Source organism: Stenella coeruleoalba, assembly GCF_951394435.1.
Source record: "Stenella coeruleoalba genome assembly, chromosome: 7".
Taxonomy (NCBI): domain Eukaryota; kingdom Metazoa; phylum Chordata; class Mammalia; order Artiodactyla; family Delphinidae; genus Stenella; species Stenella coeruleoalba.
The window spans coordinates 103,539,505-103,563,154 of NC_137153.1; the positions used below are offsets into that span (position 1 = coordinate 103,539,505).

General features: G+C 48.4%; 1 protein-coding gene across 9 annotated transcripts in view; it reads right to left on the bottom strand.

The window, feature by feature from the left end:
* Positions 1-13,614, bottom strand: part of WHRN (whirlin) — an 88,515-nt gene extending 74,901 nt beyond the window's left edge. For all 9 annotated transcript variants that reach the window (XM_079927194.1, XM_079927193.1, XM_079927192.1 and 6 more), the window contains exon 1: positions 12,119-13,614. In XM_079927194.1, the coding sequence (XP_079783320.1) occupies positions 12,119-12,742 (624 nt within the window). In that variant the 5' untranslated portion in view covers positions 12,743-13,614. The remainder of the gene's footprint in view (positions 1-12,118) is intronic.
* Positions 13,615-23,650: the final 10,036 nt, after the last annotated feature.

A 23,650-nucleotide genomic window follows, 5' to 3' on the forward strand; every position in this document is an offset into this window, starting at 1 on the left:
TTAAAAAAACAGTCCAACAAGAAGAAATTAGTTAAATAAACCATGAACCCCATTGCTATGTTATATTATGCAATCATTAAAAATCATTTTCGAGAAACATTTATCAAGGTGGGAAAACAGTCCTGATATACATTGTCTGGTGAAAGAGGCAGGATCCATGACTATGTTCAGAGTGGCAGTTTTATAGAGGGTTCCCAGTGCAAATTCACACACACAGGCACACAGGGAACTGAACAGACAGGAATCAAATTGTCCACAGTGACAATTTCTGGGTAGAGGAGATTATCAAGATCTGGGGTATTTTTTCCTTTGTGTTTTTCTGGGGTTTCTAAGTTTTCTAAATTGACGCCGTATCTCTTAGGTCATTAACACACACACACACACACACACACACACACATTTTATTTTTAAAAGCCCAAACAGACTCCTCTACTCCTGTTTCCTATGAACTGAATAAAACGGTCTTTGATTTACCCAGTCTGCAATGGCCACCAGTCTTTTACACAAGGCCGAGGAGACTGTCCTCATCCTGCCCAGACAGCAGACAGCAAGACAGATTCAAGCCTCCACCATCCAGTGAGATGATTTCGTAAGCCACAGGTTTATCCTAATGGGGGTTGAGTTGAGGTCACAGTTATCTAGTGAGGGAATTTCCACAGACTGCACAAAATAAAATCCTGACCAAGGTCAGGGCATGGTGAGAGAGATAAGAGAGGGGGAGAAGGAAAGGAGGCAAGGAGTGCCCTAAGGTTTAGTCAATGACATGCATAGAGCTTTCCCAGGAAGGGGGAGGGCGGCTGTGGCCTGGGTTGTTTGGTTCCTCATGGCTTTTCCTGCCAAATGGAAAAAATTGGGGAAGAAGTATACATTTACTAAACCCCAGGTCTGGCCAGCACCGTGGCTTACACCCCGCTTCTCAGAAGCTGTCGAGAGCTGTGGCCAAGAGCAATGCTTTGGAGGCAGAAAGACCTGGGTTCAAATCGGGTCCTGCGACCTCCCATCTGCGTGCAGGTTACTTCCTCTCCCAGATGCTCAGTTTCCTCTCCCCGGGGGCTGTGTGGAGAGTCAGTGTGTGAAGCCCGGGCAGAGTTCCTGGTGGCACACAAAAGACCCTCCATGTGGCCATATTTATGAGTGTGCGTCTGGCTCTAGAGCCCAGGTTCAAGCACAGAAGGATGTTGCCTCTTTCCGATGCTGGGGTGATGGATACATTCCCTCAAGTCAACAAAATCTGGGTTTAAATCCTGACTCTGCCACTTTCCATCGTTGTGACAACAGGCAAGTGACAAATTCTTTGTAGTTTTGCAAAATGAAGCAAATAAACACGGTACCTACCTGACAGGGCTGTTGTGATGTTTAAGTGAATTTATATATACAAAGGTTATTACTGTCCACAGAGCAACACAAGAAAACACTAGGAAGTATATACCCTGTGTCACAACAGAGTGAAGGAGGCCACTACCCAGAGGAAGGGGAGGGGAGAAGGGAAGGTTTCTCGCGGATGGGGCAGCTGCATGTGGGCGGCAGGACTGCTGGGAGGATGCCCTGGGGCCATGGATGTCAACGGGTAGAGAGAAACAAAGCCTTGTTTCAGAGGAGGGCGCATGTTGCTTGTCTGGCCAACTGTGAACTGCACTTGGGAACAGCCGGAGAAAAGGACTGTCTGTGGGTAAAAAGGGACTGGATCATGGGCAGCCCGAACATCAGGGTGAGGAGCTCGGCCTCTGCCCCATAGGCTCCCAGCTCCAGTGCGAGGCACTAGGCAGGTCATGGCTGGATCAGACCCAAGTTTAGAAAGTTAACCCTGCTTCCAGGGTGCAGAATGGACTGGGCGGCAGGTGAGCAAGACGAGAGACAGCGAGGAGGCCTCTGAGGTTCGGCAGTGGCGATGGTGCGGGAGGAGTGAGACCTCACCGAGACCCGCTGGGGAGAGGTCAGTCCCAGAGAGTCTAACCCCGCCGGCGCTGGTGCAACCCCCAACGGGGACCATGGAGAAGAGGGGCAGGTCAAGTTACTAACTTGGGAAATGTCCACGATTTGCAGGTGAGTGGAGAGGTACCATCAGAGGGTCACAGATGAGCCAGGGCAAATAAAGTTGTTGTTAATACTAGAGAAGAGCTGAAATTATACATAAAAATAAATAAATAAACTAACGGGAGGACAGATCCTGTCCAGTGACCACACTGCTAGGAGACGGGTGAAGAGACAGACATTTGGGGGAAGAGGGGAAGGAATTTGTGGGCGCTCTGAACATCCTGACCTGCCCAGCAGACTTAAAAATCTCAGGATTTGGAAGGACTCTTGGAAGCGGGAGAGGGTTCAGGAGAGTTGGGGAAAATCTGGGAGAGGTTTGGGGAACCCAAGAAGAAAGAAGAGGGAGGCGGAAGAGAGATGAAGAAAAGCATAAAGGTCATGCTGGGCCCAGACACACCAGAGGACACCACATCCTCCATCGGGGCCAGGAGGATGGAAATGGCAGAAGGAAAACCCCTCCCCAAGGACTTCTGGGCGGAGCTTCCCTGCCTACATGGGAGGTTAACTTCTGATAGCTGGACCACTTTTCTATTCTTTTCTTTTCTTAATCAGAAACCTCTTAATGAAGCCTAGAACACCATTGCAGAAGTGGTTCAAGTAAATTACAGGTTTTTTTTTTTAAGGTGTGGATGCCCGTGTTGTCAAATAACCACTTTCACCTGCATTAATCGCTTAAATGGGTTCTGGAAACAGCTAACTCCTCGGCCTCCTCATCAGGACCCCTGGGGCGCCCAACAGGGAAGGATGCTGGGGAACAAGGTTGGGCATGCAGCTGATTGGGGGACAAGGCTGTCACACGCTGGCCTCTGGGCCATGCACCTATCTTGCCTCCCGACATTTTTAAGGGAGGTCGGGGCATAAAATTCCACTCAATCCCTGGGCTTGATTACTGCTGTAAAATGAAAATGCAGATGCCAACATCCAGATAGGAGCAATTACATTTTTAAAGAAACTCTGTCTATGTGGGAATATGGATTACATTTAGTAAATGACTGTGCAATTCAAACATCTACAATGGATCACGAAAGCCCCAAGTTCCAGAGTTTTCTTCCAAATGAATTTTTCTTTGTTTTTCAACAGGCACAACGGAAAACTTTCAAAGCCAAGCAAATTCAGTCGATAGCATTTTTCGTTTCAATCCTTTCAGTGGGACCTCTACATCCTTATTTCTCAAACTTTTGATGTGCAACGGCGTCAGTGACCTGTTTGTAAGGACAGGGAACCAGGCTCACCAGTGTGGGAGTCTGAGTCACAGAGAGGCAAAGGGAGTTGCTCAAGGTCCCCGCCAAGTACACTGTCACATGAACCCAGGTATATCTCCAAAAGTTACCTCTTGGGTACAGACCTCCCTTCCCTTGATTTTCCAATATATCAGCTGACCTTGCACATCTGGAATTGTGCTCCGAAACAGCTAAGGATGGGGACAGGCTCGATCTACCTTTCTGATCAAGTCTTTATGTGGATATAAATGGGGGTGGAGGCAAGGAAAGGAGGCAAGGGGGAAGGGGTGGAATCCAAAAGAAACATGTGCTTCCCAAACCTCAGAGTGGTTAAGACTTGTCTGGGGGTGGGGGGCTTGTTAATTTGTGAATCACCACTTTTAAGGCCCCAACACCTGGGTGTCTGGAAACACACTTTTGATGTCACTTTACTATGTTCTTCCCTGTAGCCTGCAGCCTAAAAGTACTGTGAAGAGGACAGCCTGGGACTTGTTTATGGGAGGCTCTGCTCTATCTGCTTTGCACTCAAAGTTGAGAGGATGCTGATACTATGAAAACTCAGGTAGAAGGGAAAAATAACTATGAAACTGGCTGCCAGCTGAAGCAGTACCACAGCCAGTTCAGCAGAAGGAACACAAATTCTCGGAGCGGGAAGAGGCAAAGGGGCTGGGACTGGAAAGGAAGAAAAAAAAAACGTTTATGCATTCTCAGATAGAGCAGCTTTGAAACATACATGTGATTAGTAGGAACTTGCCCTTCACCTGAAATGTTGAGGTCTCTTGAAACCTGAAGTGTTTCTTCTTTTTTTTTAATAATAAAAAGCCAGAAGATACATCTCACCCGAAATTGGTTCATTGATTGCTGCAGAATGCATAAATGATTCTATTTTGGAATCTCAGACACAGGCTTCTGGGAATGTGATTTTTAAATTAAAAGCAAAGTGACAAATGAAATAACTGAAGGGGTCTCTTAGGGTCAATTTGGGCTGCAGAGTTGGAAAAAGCTATTGCCCAGGGCTTCCCTGGTGGCGCAGTGGTTAGGAATCTGCCTGCCAGTGCAGGGGACATGGGTTCAAGCCCTGGTCCGGGAAGATCCCACATGCCGCGGAGCAACTAAGCCCGTGCGCCACAAGTACTGAGCCTGTGCTCCAGAGCCCACGAGCCACAACTACTGAGCCCACGTGCCACAGCTACTGAAGCCCGTGCGCCTAGAGCCTGTGCTCCACAACAGAAGCCTGCGCACCACAACGAAGAGCAGCCCCCACTCACCACAACTAGAGAAAGCCTGTGTGCAGGAACGAAGACCCAACGCAGCCAAAAATAAAAAGTAAATAATTTTTTTTTTAATTTTTAAAAAATTATTATTTTTTTTTTGCGGTACACGGGTCTCTCACGGTTGGGGCCCCTCCCGCCGCGGAGCACAGGCTCCGGACGCGCAGGCTCAGCAGCCGTGGCTCACAGGCCCAGTCGCTCCACGGCACGTGGGATTCTCCCAGACCGGGGCACGAACCCCTGTCCCCCGCATCGGCAGGCGGACTCCCAACCACTGCGCCACCAGGGAAGCCCTAAATAAATTTATTGAAAAAAGAAAAAGAAAAAAACAAAAAGCTATTGCCCACCGTCACAGACCACACTTTTGTTTAAGGTCTTTCACTTAAATGGTATTAGAGGGTTTCCTATTCAGTAGGTTTTCATGCCTATTAACACATTTGATCCCTACAGCCATCCTGGGAAGGAGGCAAGTGGGAGGTAGCTCTGCCCATTTCACAGTTCTGAAGCTGAGGTTCAGAGATGTCACGTGATCTGCCTACAGCCACACAACTAGCTTCCTGGTACAGCACACAGTAGAGCCTATGGCTTTCCTTGATTTTTCTATCCAGCACCCAGTACACTGCAACCCACAGACTTTCTTAAGCAATCCCACTCAAGAACCAAGGAATCCTGAAGTCACCAGCATTGTATTGGGAGTAAGATCATTCCATTCATTCAGCAAATATTTATTTATTAAAACACCTACTGTGTGCCAGGCACTGTGGAGGTGCTGGGGGTGTGTCAGTGAGTAATGCAGGTCAAATTTCAGTTCTCATGGAGCTTACTCGAAGTGGGGAAGGCAGATGATAAACAGTAAAATGTCCTGGTAGTAACAAGTGTGCTGAAGGAAATTAAAGCAGGGTACAAGGATGGAGGAGTTGGGGGGTGGGGGCGATGCTGCTTTGGAGAGGGTGGCAGGGATGCAGATGCATGCAGATGTCACAGCACTTAAAACACTTGGTGGGACCTCTCTGGTGGCGCAGTGGTTGGGAATCCGCCTGCCAACGCAGGGGACGCGGGTTCAATCCCCGGTCCAGGAAGATCCCATATGCCGTGGAGCAACTAAGCCTGCGAGCCACAACTACTGAGCCCGTGCACCACAACTACTGAATCTTGCGCACCTAGAGCCCGTGCTACGCAACACGAGAAGCCACTGCAATGAGAAGCCCGGGCACCGCAACGAAGAGTAGCCCCCACTTGCTGCAACTAGAGAAAGCCCACGCGCAGCACCGAAGACCCAATGCAGCCATAAATAAATAAATTTAAGAAAACAAAAAACAACAACACTTGGTGACCTGTGGCCATGGATGGATCCAAGTCCCCCCTCGTGACTCCCTGAGGGCACGGGCTGTATACTGGTCATCTCTGATTTCCGAGTACAAGCCACAGGCCTGGGTGTGGTAAGTGCTGTGTAGAGCACCAGCGGACAAACGGCTCTGCCTGACGACAGGCTGGACTGAAAGCTGCCACTTTCTCTCGACATGTAAGCAGCAGACTCCCCACTTGGTAAAATGAAGCCTTTGGATAGTTTTTAAAAGGCCCCCTGAATGTCAGGCACAAAATGTGCCGTCTGCCTGCCTTCCAGCAGGGGGCTGGCATTGCCGTCCAGAAGGACGGGTACATAACCCTGGGGCTGGGTTCCAGGCGGGGAGGTAAGGCAAAAGGGCTACTTAACTCCTAATCCCAAAGGTAACCCTGGGCTAGTCAATTTCACCTCCTTGGGCACAACCCTCCTGACCTCCCTGCCTTTCCTGGAGGGGAGAAAGCACCCAGCATACAGTAGACACACACGAAGTCAGCCTCCTCTCTTCCCAGTAGTGTTCCGGAAAGCAAGGTTAAGACACAAGTGCACCGACCCCATGGTGCTGCCTCCTGCGGCTGATGCCCGAGTGCATGGGAAACAAATGGAGGGGCTGATTCTTGCTCTTTGCACCCTTTCCACCTGGCCTGCTGTAAAAGTACAATGGAAATGTCTGCAGCACAGGAATCTTGAAAAGGCGGCCCCGCCCTGGGGCGCAATCAGAAGTCTGTGTGAGCTCAACATTAACATCAGATTCTTGCTTGGGGGTTTTTAAAGAAAAAGAAAAAAGGAAGGAATAGAATCGGCTTTGAAAGGTTTGTATTGCAGCCTGCAGCTACCTCTAGCCATGAAATAAATGTCATTCCTTCTAATCAGATTCTCTGGTCCTTGCTGGGCACTAGTCCGGGGTCCCTAGGCCGTGGAGACCAAACACTGCCCTTCCAGGTCATCAAAGCACCTTGCTGGAAAGCCAGTTGGAGCCTAATCCCCAGGAACGCCTGCTTTAGTGCAAAGCCCTTTGAAGGGGGGCGGGGGGGGGGGGGCGGGATTATGACTCAGGAGGAAATGCACATGTGCGGCAAGCACGAGAGCCGACAGGCAGGCAAGGGGCTGCGTGCACTTGACAGGTGCGTACAGACTGGCTGAAGAAAGGCGGAGGTGGGAAGCAGCACCGCGCACAAAATCCAATTGGTCGGGGGTTAAAGGATCCTACTTATCTCTGTAGCTCCATCTAAATGATGAATCTATGGCAGGTAATAAACAACTGGGTTTGTCGGGAGGGGGAGGGGGAGAAACAAGAAGCTAGCGCTGGAGTGATTCTACACCTCCTTCCCGTCCAGCTTAAAGTCAGGAGGCAGGAATCTTCTACGATAAAAATATCAACCCTGAAAAAAACAAATAAAGGCATTCTCTTCCACCCTAGAAAATGCTTCTTTGATTTGAACCGTAAATAACCAGGTGGAAGGCACCATCATTTTCTAAAACCTTGAGGATCTGCTTGAGTCAGATAAACACACAAGACTAAATTAAAGAAATGCACCCTCTCAAGGTACTGCATCACGCTCTGGGCCCAGCAACCAAACATCTATTCAATAAAGGTTTTATTAATAGTGAGCTTTCAACATGTCATTGCTGGCAGGACTCAGAGGACCCAAGAATGAGTGCGGAGCCAGAGGAAAGCCTGTGTGTCCCCACGAACACATTACCCATGGTTTCCAAATTGGAAGACAGGAATGAGACAGGGGAGGAGGAGCTGTGTTTCAGACACAAAGTTGGAAGTGGTAATAATTTGTAATGGCTTCAGCCAACCATGTACAATGGGAAGATGACAAATGTGTCATTTAGAATGTGCCAGACCAAATACAATAACTTATATTAATACAGACAGATTCTTCCCGGGTTATTATGCAAAGGAAAGGAGGGTGTGATAACTCTAATTAAATGAAAGGGCCAGCCACTGTTTTAAACTTCTGGAACGTTTCAAATTCTAATATGCTCCTTGGATGTACCTGGGAGGATTCAGAGACTGTAATGAAGCCGTTTAATTTTTATCGAGATGAAACACACGCATCCATACACACACATCCCAGCGGCACGTGGATACCCCGCATTCTGCTACCGGAAGAATCAGGGACTCAGAAAGCAAATTCACTCAGAAAGTGAATTTGATTTTGAATGCTCCCAGGGTGGTGCTGGGCATGCCACAGTCCTGTTGTCGTGTTCTCATGTACTCTGGAATGGCACAAGGGTTAGTGTTCTTGGGGTGAGGGACAGCAGTCAAGTTCTCGTCAGCACAGTGTATAAGCCATCAATTTCTTGATTTCGTAGGAGGCTACCCAAGAGTGCCAAGATTCTTGTCTCCCAATCGTTAGCCAACTTTCTTTACTCTGCGATAAACGAAATCAATTCCAAAAGAACAAGAAAACACCGGATTAGACATTCTAAACGCCTCTGTGTAGTACATACTGAGCAAATCACAGACTGTCTGAACTGGAAGGGACCTTGGGCAGCCCTGGCTCATCCACCCTAGGACCCGTGGAGAGTCAGTGACTGGCCCAAGGTCACACGACAAATGTGCAGCAGAGTCCAACATCCCTGGCCTGTGGACTTCCTGGCCAATTTATCAAGCATTTTTGGCTGAAAATCTTTGAAAGATCTACTTTGTTATTATTATTAGCTTGGCTCCTGTTCGTTCAAGATAGACTTTTCAAAAATCAAACGTTTCAACATAATGCAAATAGTAAATGGCTTGCCTTATCCGCACCTGTCCCTGCTGATTTAGCAAATAGTCTTCAAGAGAGGGATGGGAGCCCCATCAGACAGAGGATAAAATCCTCACTGAACTTGCCCTAACAATGGATACTTGATTTGTCAGAAGAGAAGTGGAAGAACCCTTGTATACTCAATCTCCTCTGTTCACTGAGAGAAGGTGACCCTCTCTGATTCATCAACTCTTAAGGAATTTGATTCCTAAAATTTAATTTTCTTTATACACACACACACACACACACACACAATTAATCTCTCCTTTGAGAAGCTCAGAGGATCTTTCCCCACTTTCTACCTGCAGAGGAAAAATAAAGATTTCAAGATTGAAAACATATCTCCTCAATACCCAAAACATGGGAACAACCTAAGTGTCTACTGACAGATGAAGGGAGAAAGTAAAGGTGGCGCGTATCTATATACAATGGAATATTATTCAGCCATTTAAAAAAGCAAATCTTGCCATCTGTGACAACACAGATGAACCTGGAGGACATTATACCAAGCAAAAGAAGCCAGACGCAGAAGGACAAATACTGCATGATCTCACTTATAAGTGGAATCTAAAAACGTTGACCTCATGAAACTAGAGAGTAGCATAGTGGTTGCCAGGGTTTGGGGGTGGGGGAAAGGGGAGATACTGGTAAAAATTCCAGTTATAAGATGAGTAGGTTCTAAGGATCTAATGCACAGCACGGTGACTACAGTTAATAATTCTGAACTGTATTCTTAAAATTTGCTAAGCGAGTACATGTTAAGTGTTCTTATCATGAAAATAAAGTAACTGTGAAGTGATGGTATGTGAATTAGCTTAGTTGTGGTAATCATTTTGCGATATAAAGGTGTATCAAATATCCCATTGTATACCTTAAATACATACAATTTTTACTTGCCAGCTATACTTCAATAAAACTGTGGGAGGAAGCAAAAAATAAACAAATGAAATAAACGAATAAAATTGAAGAAGAAGAAAAAAGAAAACACGTCTCCTACTAAATGCAACGTGATATCCTGGAACAGAAGAAGGACAGAAGCAGAAACACTGGTGCCATTTGAATAAAATCTGAAGTTAAAATCCCTGCACCGTAGCTTATAAAGAGGGGCTGGAAGTGCAGAAATCCCGGTTAAGGGCAGTTTGTATCTCGTAGAGAAGCCGGGGCCTCTTTGGGCTTTCAGTTAAGGGACTTAACACCTTTAATTTTGTGGAAATGTGTCAACAGCTACAAGTGTTCTAAACTGTCCCTGAAACTCCCGCCCATCCTGCAAGCCCAGGCCCTCCTGAGGCCTCAGAGATGAGGTTCCGCCTCCTGCGTTTTAAATTCCATCCATGGAAAGTCCGTCCCCCTTTCTCCCCGGAGTTAAGGTGACACAAAGCGGCACTCGTGTGCCTGTTGCTTCTGGAGGGTCCAAAGGGGTGTGTTCCAGGCTAGTTATGTGTCTGGCATTGGCCAGAAGGAAGAGGGTCACCCGAGAGGCAAGTGTTCCCTCAGCCTGCTCAGGAAAAGTGACAGGGGTAAGGAGCTGCCGGGATCGCACTGGCTCTCACCCATCCAAGGGCAGTTCTCTCCTATCAACACCACCCCACCCCCCCGCCCCCCCCCCTCCAAGCAAGGGCAGTTCGGCAGCTTCAAAAGCTGTTCCAAGAGAGTTCAGGTCTGACTCTGGAAGCAACAGGAGTAAACACAGGAGCGAAGGCCTGGTGCTGTTCTGAGTCACCGGGTAGCAGCACCTTGGGGTAGTCGAGGGACGTTCAGGGAGAAGATGCAGAGCGCCATCAACGAGATGGGGGAGGGCCAAACAGAAACTCACAACTGAGCAGCTCCAGCCTTAGAGGTGCCGCAGAGTCTGGGGTGGGAACTGAAGGGAGACTCAGTGTTTTGAAAGTCCAGGTTACCTGAGGCCTTTCCCAAGTCTATCACCTTGTGATGATTAAGCTACCTGAGTCCTTTTAAACTGCCACGAAAATTGAATCCACGTTTATAAATGACCATTTGGATCAAGTATCTTTCAAGTATAAATGGATCATCTGGGAACTCCAGACCTTTTCGGGTCAAAGGCTAATGGACTATTTCTTTATAAATAGGTGGAATGTCAGATAACAGGAAGAGATTGGCTGGGGGGAGGAGACAGAGAGAAGGATGCCAGGAAACCCACAAGGAGCTACGTCCGCTGCACCCCTGAACAATATAAACTCATCCGTCTTTTTTCAGAAGCAGTGAAGAAGTTTCTAAAATCCCCAGGGGCCTCCCTGAGGGGCAGACAGATCAGGAAGCAAATGAGGGAAGCCAAGGTCAGAGGATGGTCGTGCCCCAGGTGAAGAGTCAGGAAGTGGGTTCAAGATGCACCTGGCCACAGGTCATTAACAGACACAGGAAGTAGCCTGGGGACCTCTGCTGCCTACGCGCTCCCCAGCAGCCTGCAGGCCCTCCGCTGGAGTCCAAAACACCTGCATAGAGGGGACCCGAGGCAGGGGCGGGTGCTGGGGTGGTGAGAAGCTGGGTCACAGGCAGCCCCAATCCCCTGCGAAGCAATTTCCCTGCAGAAGCAGATTGTGTCACTGTTCCTTTTCCCCAGAACCCTTCACTTCTTGCACACAAAGGTGGTGGTGGTGGTGGTGGTGGTGGTGGTGGTGGTGGTGGTGGTGTGTGTGTACCCCTGCAAGGGATCCCTGAATCCACACATAAACCAAACGCTCTCCACCTCATACTCCAGTTGATCTGCAATAGCCCTGGGCACGAGACCAACAAACATGTACATTCCTTTAAACAGCATGATTAAATCCCTAAGAGCTAGTTGTCAAGAGGTTATTTTTCTCAATTAACAAGACACAAAAAGTACAACTACTCTCAAGGGGGTGGGGGATTGATTTTTGACATTCAGGCAGAGGCCTCCTTCCCAACAAGGTTAGAGACACTTACAGTCCAAGTGAGAACCAGAGGTTATGAGGGGGCAAGTGACGTGTCCCAAGATACATGGCCTGGTTCAATAAACAGCAGGGTCAGGCCAGAACTCTGTGGGTCACCAGACCAGCCTCCCTGGACCACTCTGAAGCTAACAGAACTTTCTTTCAGGGGCAAAAGCCTAGAGAATAATGAGAATAACAACAGCAGAAGGGGAGGTCACCCACTGATAACTGACTATATGCCAAGCAGAGACCTCTCTTTCAATGCTCATAAGAACCCACAGCCTCTTTCGCACTTTGTAATCACACATTTGCCTAAATGTTTGATAATGCCTGTCTCCCACGCACTAGCCTTTATGCCCCATGAAGGCAGGGTCCATGTCCGTTTTGCCCACCACTATATCCCAAGCGCCTGGCATCTATTTGCTCAAAAAACTAGATGTTCCTGTTTTAAAGAAATACTTTTAAGAAAAACGGGACCCAGAAACGTCAAGCGATTTGCCTAAGGACACACAGCATGGACTTAATGCCAATATGAGGAGCTTCGCCACTCTGTCCCGTACTCACCCCCAAACCAGAGCCCTACCTTGACGGCCTCAGCGTGGGTCACCCGGGCCAGGGATTTGTCGTTGACACGCAGAATCTGGTCCCCGACTTGCAGCCCTTCCTTCTCGGCCAGAGAGCCTGGCTCCACCAGCGACACATAGATGCCCACGCCATGCTCCGAGCCCCCGCGGATGCTGAAGCCCAAGCCCTCGTGGGCCTTGGCGCGCCGCAGGCTCACTAGGCGCACCTCCCCGGGCCCCGCGCCGTCGGGGCCGCCCCAGGTGGGTTGCCTGTAGGAGGAGGTGGCGGGCAGGTAGAGACCCTCGGCAGTGTATTGGTCGAAGAGCAGCTGGTCAGAGCGCGGGATGACCAGCCGCAGCATGGGCAGCAGACGCCGCTTGACCGGGCTGTCCAGCAGCACGCGCAGGGTGCGCACCAGGTCGAAGACGTTGCGGCGCGCGTGGTAGGCGTTCAGACAGTGCGTGAACTGCTCCCGCTCCGCCTCGCTCAGCAGCGCCGTCAGCGCCTGGTGCAGCTGGCGCACGTTGGCAGACAGCAGTCGCAGCCCCGCGCCCCCGCCGCCGCCGCCGCCCGCCCCGGCCGCGGAGCCCAGCGAGCCGGTGGAGGACGAGCTCACCGACAGGCCGTCCAGCTGCGCGTTCATCTCCCCGCCGAGGGCCGGGCGGACTCGGGGCGCGCGGTGGGGCAGCCGTTGCACTCGCTGGCACTGGCGCGACAGCTGGATCCCCGGGAGCGCGGAGATCGCAGCCGGAGTCTGGGTTTGGGAGCTGGGGGGACGCCGAGACAGGGGCTGGATCCTGGGAGACGCAGAGACGGCTGCCGGAGTCTGGGCTTGGGCGGGGCGGGGCGGGGGGTGGGCACGGAAACAGTGCCTGAATCCTGGGGGTATAGCGGAGACCAGTGCTAGAGTCCCGGGCGCGCGAAGACGGAGGGGGTCGCGAAACTGGAGTCCTCGGGGCGCAGAGACGGAGGCTGGAGTCCAGAGGACGCGGAGACAGCGGCTGAAGTCCGGGCAAGGCGGAGACGGCGGCGGGGTTCCAAGGGACAAGGAGTTGGCGGCTGGAGCCCTGAGGTCGCGGCTACTGCGGCTGGAGTCCGGGGGGACACGGAGAGAGCAGCTACATTCTGGAGGGCACAGAGACGACGGGTGGCTGCAGTGGGGTGGGGGGGGTGCCCAGCAAAGCTGACCGCCCCGTCACACCATGCCCGGGGCTCCCCCAGCCGGGCCGCCCGTTCCTCTCGGGCTGGGGGACCCCAAAGTCATAAGTTGGGGTGGGGGGCGCTCTAGTCCCAGAGCCCCCCGAATCGCAGCTGATGGAGCCGCACGGGCGTCCGGCAGGGGGTGCGGGGCATGTCCGGGGCAGCCCTGGGAGGCAGCAGCCCGGGGACCCCTGCGCCCCCCGAACCCCCGCGCGCAGACGGAGCCGCGCGGCCGCGAGCCGGGACTTTGAGAACTGTTGAGCAGCCCCGGGGCCGATCTTCCAGCGAGTTCCGACGCCGTCGCTCTCGCCAGCCCAGTCTTGGCCCCGCCCCCTTGCCCCTCCCCCTCTCCCGCCCCCTCCCCCCCGCGGGCTCTTCAGGAAATGACGTCCGGCTTCGCGCCTGGCGGTTGCCTGGAGACGGGGTGAAACAGTCCAACCCCAGGGAAGAAAGGGGTGAAAGTGCGGGTAGGCGTGGGAGGATAATGCGAGTCCCCCCACTTCTCCAGCCGCGGGCCGGGGGGGCTGGACCTCAAAAACTGCTTTTCCGCGATCGAAGCCTGTTCGTCAGGATCGCTTTGGTGCACCTAGCAAACTAGCTAATTCACAACTGGGGGGGGGCGGGGATTAACCAACTTTTTGACCCTAAAATACTAAATGCTTCAGGCTCAATTTTCACCTTGAAAGCTCGCGGTCCCTTTTTGCACACACTAACATTCAAGTTCCTGTGTTTATGCGGACGGTTGTTGGGCACCTACTGTGTGCAAGAAACCGATCTCTTCAAGCATATACTGGTGTCTGCAGGAGCCAACTCCAGTGCAGGGATAGATCAGACTGGACCCCTGCCCGATCTCCAGTAGGTGGGAAAAACGTTTTCACAAATATAAAGTGGACACAACACACACACATGCAGATAAAATAGAAAACTGGAGATATTGGAATAAGGTGGGTGGATTGTATCAATGTCAGGATCAGGGTTGTGATCTTGTCAACACTGGCGGAAACCGAGTGAAGGGTATATGGGATGTCTGTATTATTCCTTACAACTGCATGTGAATCTGCAATTATTTCAAAATAAACGTTTTTTTAAAATGTGTATGAAGTGGGTTGGGAAAAAAGTATTCTATGCCTTCCCATACCAAGACAAATGGGAAGATACTCCAAGGCTGGTTTAGAGACTCTCATCCCCGTCGCCCCCCAATACAATCTAAGGGAAGCCTGTGCTTTTATTCAGAGGTGGCTTTCTAAGGAGCCCAGTAGTGACCTCCACACACACACACACACACACACACACACACACACACACCCCTACCTCGCACACATCCCCTCCAACCTGAATTGTCTCTCCTAATCTATCTTCTATAGAAAGACATATTTTCCCTACAAATATTCTGGAATTGCCATTCTAGAACCACCTGACTTCTATCTGGGAGAGGGAGAGATGGGGTGTCACCTGAAGGAGTAGGTCTGAGCTGGACCCAGAAGGATGGAGCATTGCTTCATTCATTTACTTATTTGATCACTCTGCATTCACCATTTTCCAATCACCTATTCTGTCCTGGATCTTGTGCTGAGTGTTGGAGACCCCAATTAAAAAAATGAAATCTCTTAGCTCAAGGAAGTTAGTCTAGCAGGGAAGAAAGACCACATAAATTAAGGTAAAAACGAGTATGATAAGTGTTGTAACGGCTGAGACAGCCCAGCTTTATGGGAGGAGAAAATGGTAAGGACTTTATCAATCAAAGAGGTGACACCTGAATGAAGGGAATGGATTTTCTTTTTTGGACAATGGGGAAACATGGAGGGATTTTGTACCCTGTTAGCTTAGTGCATTCCCAGAACTGAGGCTAGGAATTGAAGTTATATTATTCTCCCCAGATTGTCAATTCTCTTCTTCATTTCCCTAAAACAGAGCTTGATTAAATTAATGCCCAGTGAACATGTTTGAGAGGGTGTCTTAAACAGCCAGTGTCTTGGACATGCATCTGACAGCTCTGTTACAGCAGTTAATGATGTTTATCTTTCTTTCTCCCTCTTAACTGCCATTGAAGCCTTGACGTAACTAGCCAAAGGTATTTAAGAAAAAAAGCAATCTCCCTCACCCCCAAAATATATTAATGGCAAACCTCAAAATGCCATCAGGCAGGGCTTCATTGTATGCAGTTCAGGTTTTCTGCAAATGTATTTCATGCTAAGCTTTCACTTACTTTGTGTTCTAATTATAATTATTGTGATTGGCTTGATAAATGCATCCCAGGAGCTAAGATCCCCATTCCCAACGTTTTATTTCTGTGCAGAGGATATTTTCAAGAAGGTGTTTTGCTTTAGGCAGCAGAAGCTACTGCTGAACACAGGTCTTAGTTGAAAAAGAAACGTTTCCTTCTGCAAACATCAGAGACCATCTGGGATGCTGTGCTATTGTTTAATGTCATAGAGGCCAATTTGGGGGGCAGACAAGTGCAAGAACATGGAAAAAGAACTCATTGGGGTTTCTTCCAGCCATCTTGCGTGACCTCCTTCGTTATCAGTTTGCACTGGGTACCCTTGGATGCGAGGCAGTGTGTAACTGTGCTCAAACCTCAAGAATCCTATTTCATGTCTGAAGATGTGTTTGTCGTTCAGAAATAAGCTCTTGGAAACCCAAGATGCCTGCGCTTCTGAGGGCTGCACTGCCTCCAGCCTTCAAGACCTGGAAGGAAACCCTGAGTACGTGAGCAGACCTGGCTTTGGTTGCATACTGCCCTCTTCAGAAGGAAAACAGAATTCTCCTGTGTCCGCTGCAGGCTTCCCGTGGCTGTTTTCACCAAAGCCACTTTTAATATAGTCCATTATTGTTACCCAACTCTGGCAAATCAATGCCCTTCTCCTGTGGATACTCCTGGAAACTTGGACTGGAGCAGTTGAAAAGACAGAGGGAAGAAGAGTGAATTGTATTCAACTCAGAAGTGCTTTGTGTTGAACGGGATTTTTGGTGGTTTATTTCTCATGTGCTTTTGCTTTAACCAAGGGACAACATATCGAATTGCACACTGGATATTGGGCAGAAAACCATTATTCCAACCTCAGAACGTCCCTTTACTAGTTGAGAGACCCATGGCAAATGGCTTCCCTGCTCATCTGTAAAATGAAGCTTCTAAACCTTCCCTGCGTCTCCAGAGCACAGCTGTAAATACCACGTCCTGTGCAGTAAGTGAAAGCACGACGCAGCGCATAGGTTCGCCTAACGTTGTTAGTTTCTCCTCTTTTCTATGGAACTTTTTGAAATCCTTTTTCTATTTCATAGTCATTTGGAGCTTCTCCCCTTCCCTCTTATCTACTGGAATGTATCCTGAGAAGACAATAGAGGTTAATTTCATTGGAGATGCATTTCCCATGGGACATATAGAAAAATATAGCTAATGTTTATTGAGTGCCAGACCCTGTTTTAAACATTTGTAAAAATTTTAACTCACTCAGCCTCTCAATTATTCTGTAAAGAGAGATACTACCACCACCACTACCACAACCATCATCATCATTCTGGTAAAACAGACAGAAAACCGAGATGTAGGGACATGACTATCCCCAAGGTTACAGCGGTAGCTGATGAAAGAGTTGGGATTTGAACCCAGGCCATCTGGCTCCAGAGTTCTTACTCAGTCACTGTGCTGTGCAGCCTCTCAGGTGTTTGGTTTGAAGACGCTAAAAGGTACCCTATGCGAGCGGCATAAAGACCACATTTCTTGCAAGGTGGGCTGGGCATGTCAGAGTTTAAAAACAAGTCACACACTAATGGCTCCTGGTTGGTAAGCTGACATTCTATGGTGGAGAGAATGAGCAGGGGGTTAATAAAAAGATATCATTGAGAGAGATGGAGATGAAGAGGAGTGGGGGACCTCCAGGGCTCTCAGTCTGGACAAAGGAGGAGGACACTCAAAGCCATCTGGGGTAGGGTGTCCTAGGGAGCCTCTCCCAGCTCTGGGATCCCTAAAGAAAGAAGGTTAGCCACTGGAGTTATCACTTCTGCTCCAGTACCACAGCCTATCTCTTCCCTGAAATATCAGTGGGGATGGTATCAGCAGAGAAAAGGAGCGCATTCGCCTCTATGACTAGTAGATAATGCAGACAGTATTGGTGGAAGTGCAGGGAGATAAGAGAGAGGCGAGAAAAAGAGAAAGCACAAAAACCTCAGGAGAAGAAGAGAGATACAGGTATTTATCTTAGCCTGGCTATAACCTCCAAAGAGTCTGTCTCATGGTAATGGAGAATCATGGGGTGTTTGTGCTAGAAAGACGTTAGAGCACAGAATTGATCTCCAGGTTCAGAGCCCATCTCTGAAATTTGTTGCCTGTGTGACCTTGGGCAAGTCATGGAGGGCTTTTGCACCTGAGTGCCCTTACCTGTAAAATGGGGCCAGTGGCACTGCCATTAGTGTTATAATGAATATCAATTGAACTCAGGTATGCAAAGTGCTTATCGCCCTGCCTGGCATGTACCAAGCACTTCCACAAGGCTTGGCATCTGTCTCGGTCAAAGCTCTTACTGCACGGGAGGCTCTCAAGAACGGGACCATAGCTCCTTCACCTCTGTGTCGGGTGCTCAGCTCCAGGACAAGCACATAGTAAGTGCTCAGTAATTACTGTTGAACGCATCCTTAGTTCTCTTCCTCTCCCACCCTTGGTTACGGATAGGACCGTCAAGGCTGGAGAAGGTCATTGTCTGGTCCACAGTCCCAGTGGCAGCTAGAGGTGTCTGTCCCAGGCTTTCTGATTTGTAGCTAAAAGGAAAATTTACTGAATGCTTCCAAAGAGCTAAGCCCTTTACAGGTGTTATTTCTTTTTACTTTTTTTACTTTTTTTTTTTGTTTGTTATTTCTTTTTAATCCTCACAATGGATCCTGTGAAACGGATATTATTATGATCCCCACTTAACAGATGAGGAAACTGAGTGTCTAGGCTATGAAGTGGTTTCCCCAAAGTCTGTGTTGTTAACCACCCACCACGCTTGCCCACTACATGTTCTCACTGTACCTTGTCTTAAGACAGATGAGATTGCGGCTGACTTCTCTCACACAGCTTTGGGGAAACAGCAAACTCTGATGGCAATAATAAATGGCAGGGAGCTGACCTGTGGGCTGGAAAGAGGCAGAGCGGTGGAATTGACTTTATCAGGAGTGCTTGTGTAATCCGATTGCTATGAGGTCTGGAAGGGCTTCTTTAATCAGAGGATTATATATATGTTACACAGGGACACTCACTCCACACATCAGCTTGGTTCAGATTAGAGAAGCCCCCAGCAAAAACGTCCTTACCATGCACACAGCCACGTGATTAACTGGGGCATCAATTCATGCCTTCACTCTGTCCATTCACTCATCATTCAAATTTTCCTTAGCTCCTCCTCTGTTCTGCCAGGCAACTGTTCTGGGGATCCAGTAAGGACAAGACCACCATGGTTCCCGCCCTCCTGGAGCAGACATTCGGGAGATGTCGTGTTGTGTGCATCAAACTTACTAATGGGTGGCTGGAGGAGAGCGTGATGAGCCCTGGTGTGAGGGTCCCAGACAAGGCTCCCCAGCTGGCATCCCCTTCTCTGAGCCTTCTTTCAGCATCACAGCAAAGGATCAGTACTGCAGACAGACTTGGTTAAATAATTCCAGCTTATATAACCCTAGAGGAATCGCGTCACCTCTCCGAGCCTCAGTTTCTTCATTTATTAAAAAAAAAATAAAGAGCTATAGAAAGGGCTATAAAAAAAAGGAATAGTTGGAAGGCTAGTGAAGATAATGCTTGTAAAGCAGGTAGTGCAGTGCCTGGGACCAGGGGAGGTCCGGTCTGCTCTAAGAATTGCTTTCAGAAAATAACTCCTTAGCTTGCCTTGCCTGTATTGATCCTGTAAAACGTTTTGGTTTTTAATAGCCAGGTGCTTTAAATTTCTGGTTAATTGCCTCATTTCCTCACTGCTCCTCAAGCAGACTTTTTGTTTTTTGTGTTTTTATTTTTAACTTCAGTCTTCCGGGATTCTGAAAAAGAACGCTGTCCTTGGGATCCTCTGTATATTATTGGCCAAGTCCTTTCTCTCCGTGCCCCAGTCTTGCCATGTGTACAACGAGGGGCTTGGGAGGCAGGGATCAGCAGACTTTTCTAGCTCTAAGAATTAAGTGTTTGTTCCTAGGGCAGAAGAGGAGAAGGGGAGGGGAAGACAAGGACGAGGGGGAGGCATGAAGAGTTTTCTGGGGGTTCTGAGCAGATTTAGGTGTAGAATTCTGTCTCTGGCTCCACGGCTGAATGATGACTCTTCCTCTGACTGGTTTGAGGCTCCTAACGTCTCTTTGCCTCCGGGTTTCACATAGCAGCTAATGGTCCTAGCTGCCTTTCGGCAGGTTTTGTGATTTTTGCCTTTGACTTTGACCATCCTCAAAGACACTCGGCAGACATTGTTATTACATTTACTTGGCAAATTGTATCAAAGAATCTATAACTGTTACAGAAGAATGCCGGCTGTCTGCATTCTTCTTTATTCCTTGGAAATTTGATATGCTTATTGACCATCTATGAAGGTAACAGTACATGGAGTTCTAATATCCTAGAATTATAGATTTTTTTTAAATCAAGTGGAGCCTTAAATCATACTCATTCATTCATTCAACAAACATGTATCAGGTGCCTACTATGTGCCAGGCACCATGTGGGGCTGAAAGAGCTGAACTCTAGTCCTTGTTTTCATGGCTCCCATCTACTTGGGAATAATATATAAAGAATAATACTGGCTATGTGTTGTAATAGAATGTATTAGTTATCTATTGCTGTGTAACAAATTATAACAAATTTGGGAGCTTAAACAATGCACATTTATTATCTCATAGTTTCCATGGGTCAGGAGTCTGGGGATCGTCTATCTGGTTCCTCAGCTCAGTATCCCAAAAGACTGCAATCAAGGTGTTGGCAGGGCTGTGTTCTCATTCGAAGGCTTGATTAGGGAAGGATCCACTTTCAAACTCATTCAGTTGATGGCAGAGTTTATCTTTTATGACAGTGTCATGGAAGACCCCACCATTTTGCTGGCTGTTGGCCAGGGGCTGCTCTCTGACTCTAGCTGCCATTCACAGTTTTTCGCCATATGGCCCACACATGGCAGCTGACATCTTCCAAGCTAGCAAGGGAGTCTCTCTCTCTCCAGCCTACTAAGATGGAGTCTTCTATAATGTAAGGTAATCTTAGGAGTGCCATCCCATCATCTTTGTCATAAAAGGTAACCCAATCAAGGGAGTGACACCGTATCGCTTTTCATATACTATTGGTTAGAAGCAAGTCACTGGTTCTGCCCATACTGACGGGGAGGGGATTATAAAAGGGTGTAACTCATTGTGGGGGTCACCTTAGGGTGCGGCCGTCACGTAGAAAATGGACAAAGTGTAACAACTGCCCAGAGGAGGAAGCCCTGATTCTTCCAGATGAAGTCAAGAAGGCCTCCTGAAAGAGGGGACATTTGAAGGGTAACGCTGGGAGGGTGAGTAAGGGGTCACCGGGTAGACATGCTGGGAAGGACACTCTAGGAAGAAGCAACAGCATGAACAAAGACACCGAGGCAGGAAAGAGTGCAAATTGTTCAGGGAACTGCAAGGAAGTTCTGCATAGTTGGATTCAGCAAGCTTGTGGCCAGAGATTCGGCTGGAGAAGGGGGTGGGCAGAGGCAAATCATGATGGACATGGAATGGTGAGCTCGACGATTTTGACAGTATCCTCAAAGCAACAGAGAGACATCAATTTGCCAGTGTGGATTCCGATTCTTCCTAGAGGAGCATCTGGCACCTTCTCTAACATTTCTCGAAGATTTACACACTTTTTCATAAAGAATCCTCAGTGAGGGTGGCACTCTTTCAAGGGTATGATAGACACTAGAGCTTGCTAAAAATATGTCTGCACCTCCACGGCGTACCAAACCATAGACTGTTTATATCGGAAGGGACTTTCAAACTTCATGCAGGCCAGTGACTGCCCTTTCTCCTCATGTCAATCTGATGCAGAAATGTGTGGCAGGCAGCAGAGCCAGACTGAGCGAGGTTCAAATTCTGGTTCTGCCACTCACCTGCTGGTAAGACCTTGAGCAAGTGAGTCACCTCATCCATGAAATGCAGATAGTAAAGAATGCAATGAGGATCCAATGTAATTGTAGATGCCAGGCACTCATCTAGCATACAGTGTGTGTGTTAGTTTGTTAGGGCTACCGTAACAGAGTGCCATAGACTGAGCGGCTTAAACAACAGAACTTTATTTTCTCACAGTTCTAGAGGTTGAAAGTCTGAGATCAAGGTGTCGGCAGAGTTGTTTCTTTTGTGGCCTCTCTACTTGGCTTGTAGATGGTTGTCTGCTCTGTGTGTCTTCACATGGCCTTCCCTCTGTGTGGGCACGTCTGTGTCCAAATTTCCTCTTCTTATGAGGACACAAATCGTACTGGATTAGGGCTTACCCTAAAGATCTCATTTTAACGCATTTACTTCTTCAACAACCTTGTCTCCAAATATAGTTATGTTCTGAGGTGCTGGGCTTAAGATTTCAACATATGAATTTGGGTGGGGCAACACAATTCAGTTCACGATAGTATACTCTCAACTAAGGTTAGATGCTTCTTCCTCTGCGTCTGATTGGTGAAAATCCTTACGTTCCAATTTCAGCTATGATTTCTCAGTCTCTCTTAACTATTCCATGAGAACTAGTTTGTCTCATCAATAACCTTCCAGAAGGACGTGTGTTGACACCTCGCTCTGTAAATAACAATAACAGCTAGATAGTCCGTGATGCTAACCCAACACCGCTGAGATATGCCTGCCGAATCAAGTGAATAACCTTTCCTTAATTTAATCCGATGGCAGTAATTTTCGGGAACATGCCATTACGAGGGAGCAGTGTGATCTCCAGGGCTTCTTGATGCCTAATTAAAAGGCAGCGCAGCGAAAAGGAGGCTGCAGTTACATCTCAGAATCACGTTGTCCTGATTTGGGAGTTGGAGGAAAGGAGTTTTTTACTGAACTCTGAGGAGGATGGGAAACTGAAGCCCCAGAATGTGGCCCAGGGAGACTGTGGGAGCCTCTGCTGGTCACGTGGAGAAGGCTCTGTGCCTATGTTTTTGCTTGTCAGAATAAGCCAAGGTCATTGCTCTTTCCTTACAGGTGATGGGCCTGAAAGCCTGCCCACGGGCTGAGATGGTCATTGGCTGAGGAATTTCGGGGAAGCCTGATCCGTTTTTAATATTAACTCATTCAGCAGCACCTTCTTATTGAAGATTTATGAGGTGCTGCTGATGGTGGACATAATGATCAAAATAACTGATCATTTATAAATACCTCTAAATCATGGGTTCTTAACTTGGGGCTTGTGCTTCCGTGCGTCTGTGAAGTCCCTGGAATTGTGCACATATTTCTTCTGTGTGTGTGTATTGATGTTTCATTCCTCTAAATTCTCTGGTCTACGAGCCCCAAAGATTAAGACCTCCCTATTCCAAATAATATTTACTTCTATTTACTGAGCGCTTACTCCGCATCAGGTACATTTTGTTGCTTTCTTCATTTAACACTCATGTCAACTCTCCCATCTTTCTGTCTCATCCCTGTTTCATAGACAAGAAAACTGAGGCTGGGAGTCTAAGCCTTCAAGAGGCAGAGCCTGGATTTTGTCCATCCACGCAACAAACACTTATTGATTACACACTAAGCGCCATGCATTATTCTAAGAAGCAGGGATGCAGTGGAAAATAAAACAGAAAAAGTCTTTGTTCTCATGAAATTTACATGGTAGGGAGACCTGAACAATCTACTGAGATTACTGCTACTAGATTGAAACATGCTGTTATACTATCTTATTTCTATCTATACGATAGCATGGAACAGTTATCAACTGCCGCAACAATGCTGCATGACAACCAACCACCAAATTTCAGCGGCATCCGATAATAAATACTTCCTTGGGGTCAGGCGGAGGGGTTCTGCTGATCTGAGTCTGCGTGGCTGCTTTGGGCTAGGGTCACATGTGCGTCTGTCAGTCAGCTGGCAGATCACCTGGAGTCTGGCTGTCTGCGCTGACCTCAGCTGGGATGCCTCTTCTCGGCTCCATGTGGTGGCTCATCCTCCAGTTGGCTGACCTGACCTGGCTGTCTCTCAGCAACGCAAGAGAGAGAGAGAGTGCAGAACCACATTGCCACCACGTTCTGTTGGCAAAGCAAGTCACAAGGCCCGTCCAGATTCAAGGTGCGGGGCGGGGCGGGGGGGGGGGGGTTGGGGGGGAAGGGGTTTAGACTCTGCCTTCCAATGAGAAGAACTGCAAAGTCACATTGCAAGGGGCATGGATACAGGGAAGGGAACAACTGGGACTATTCTT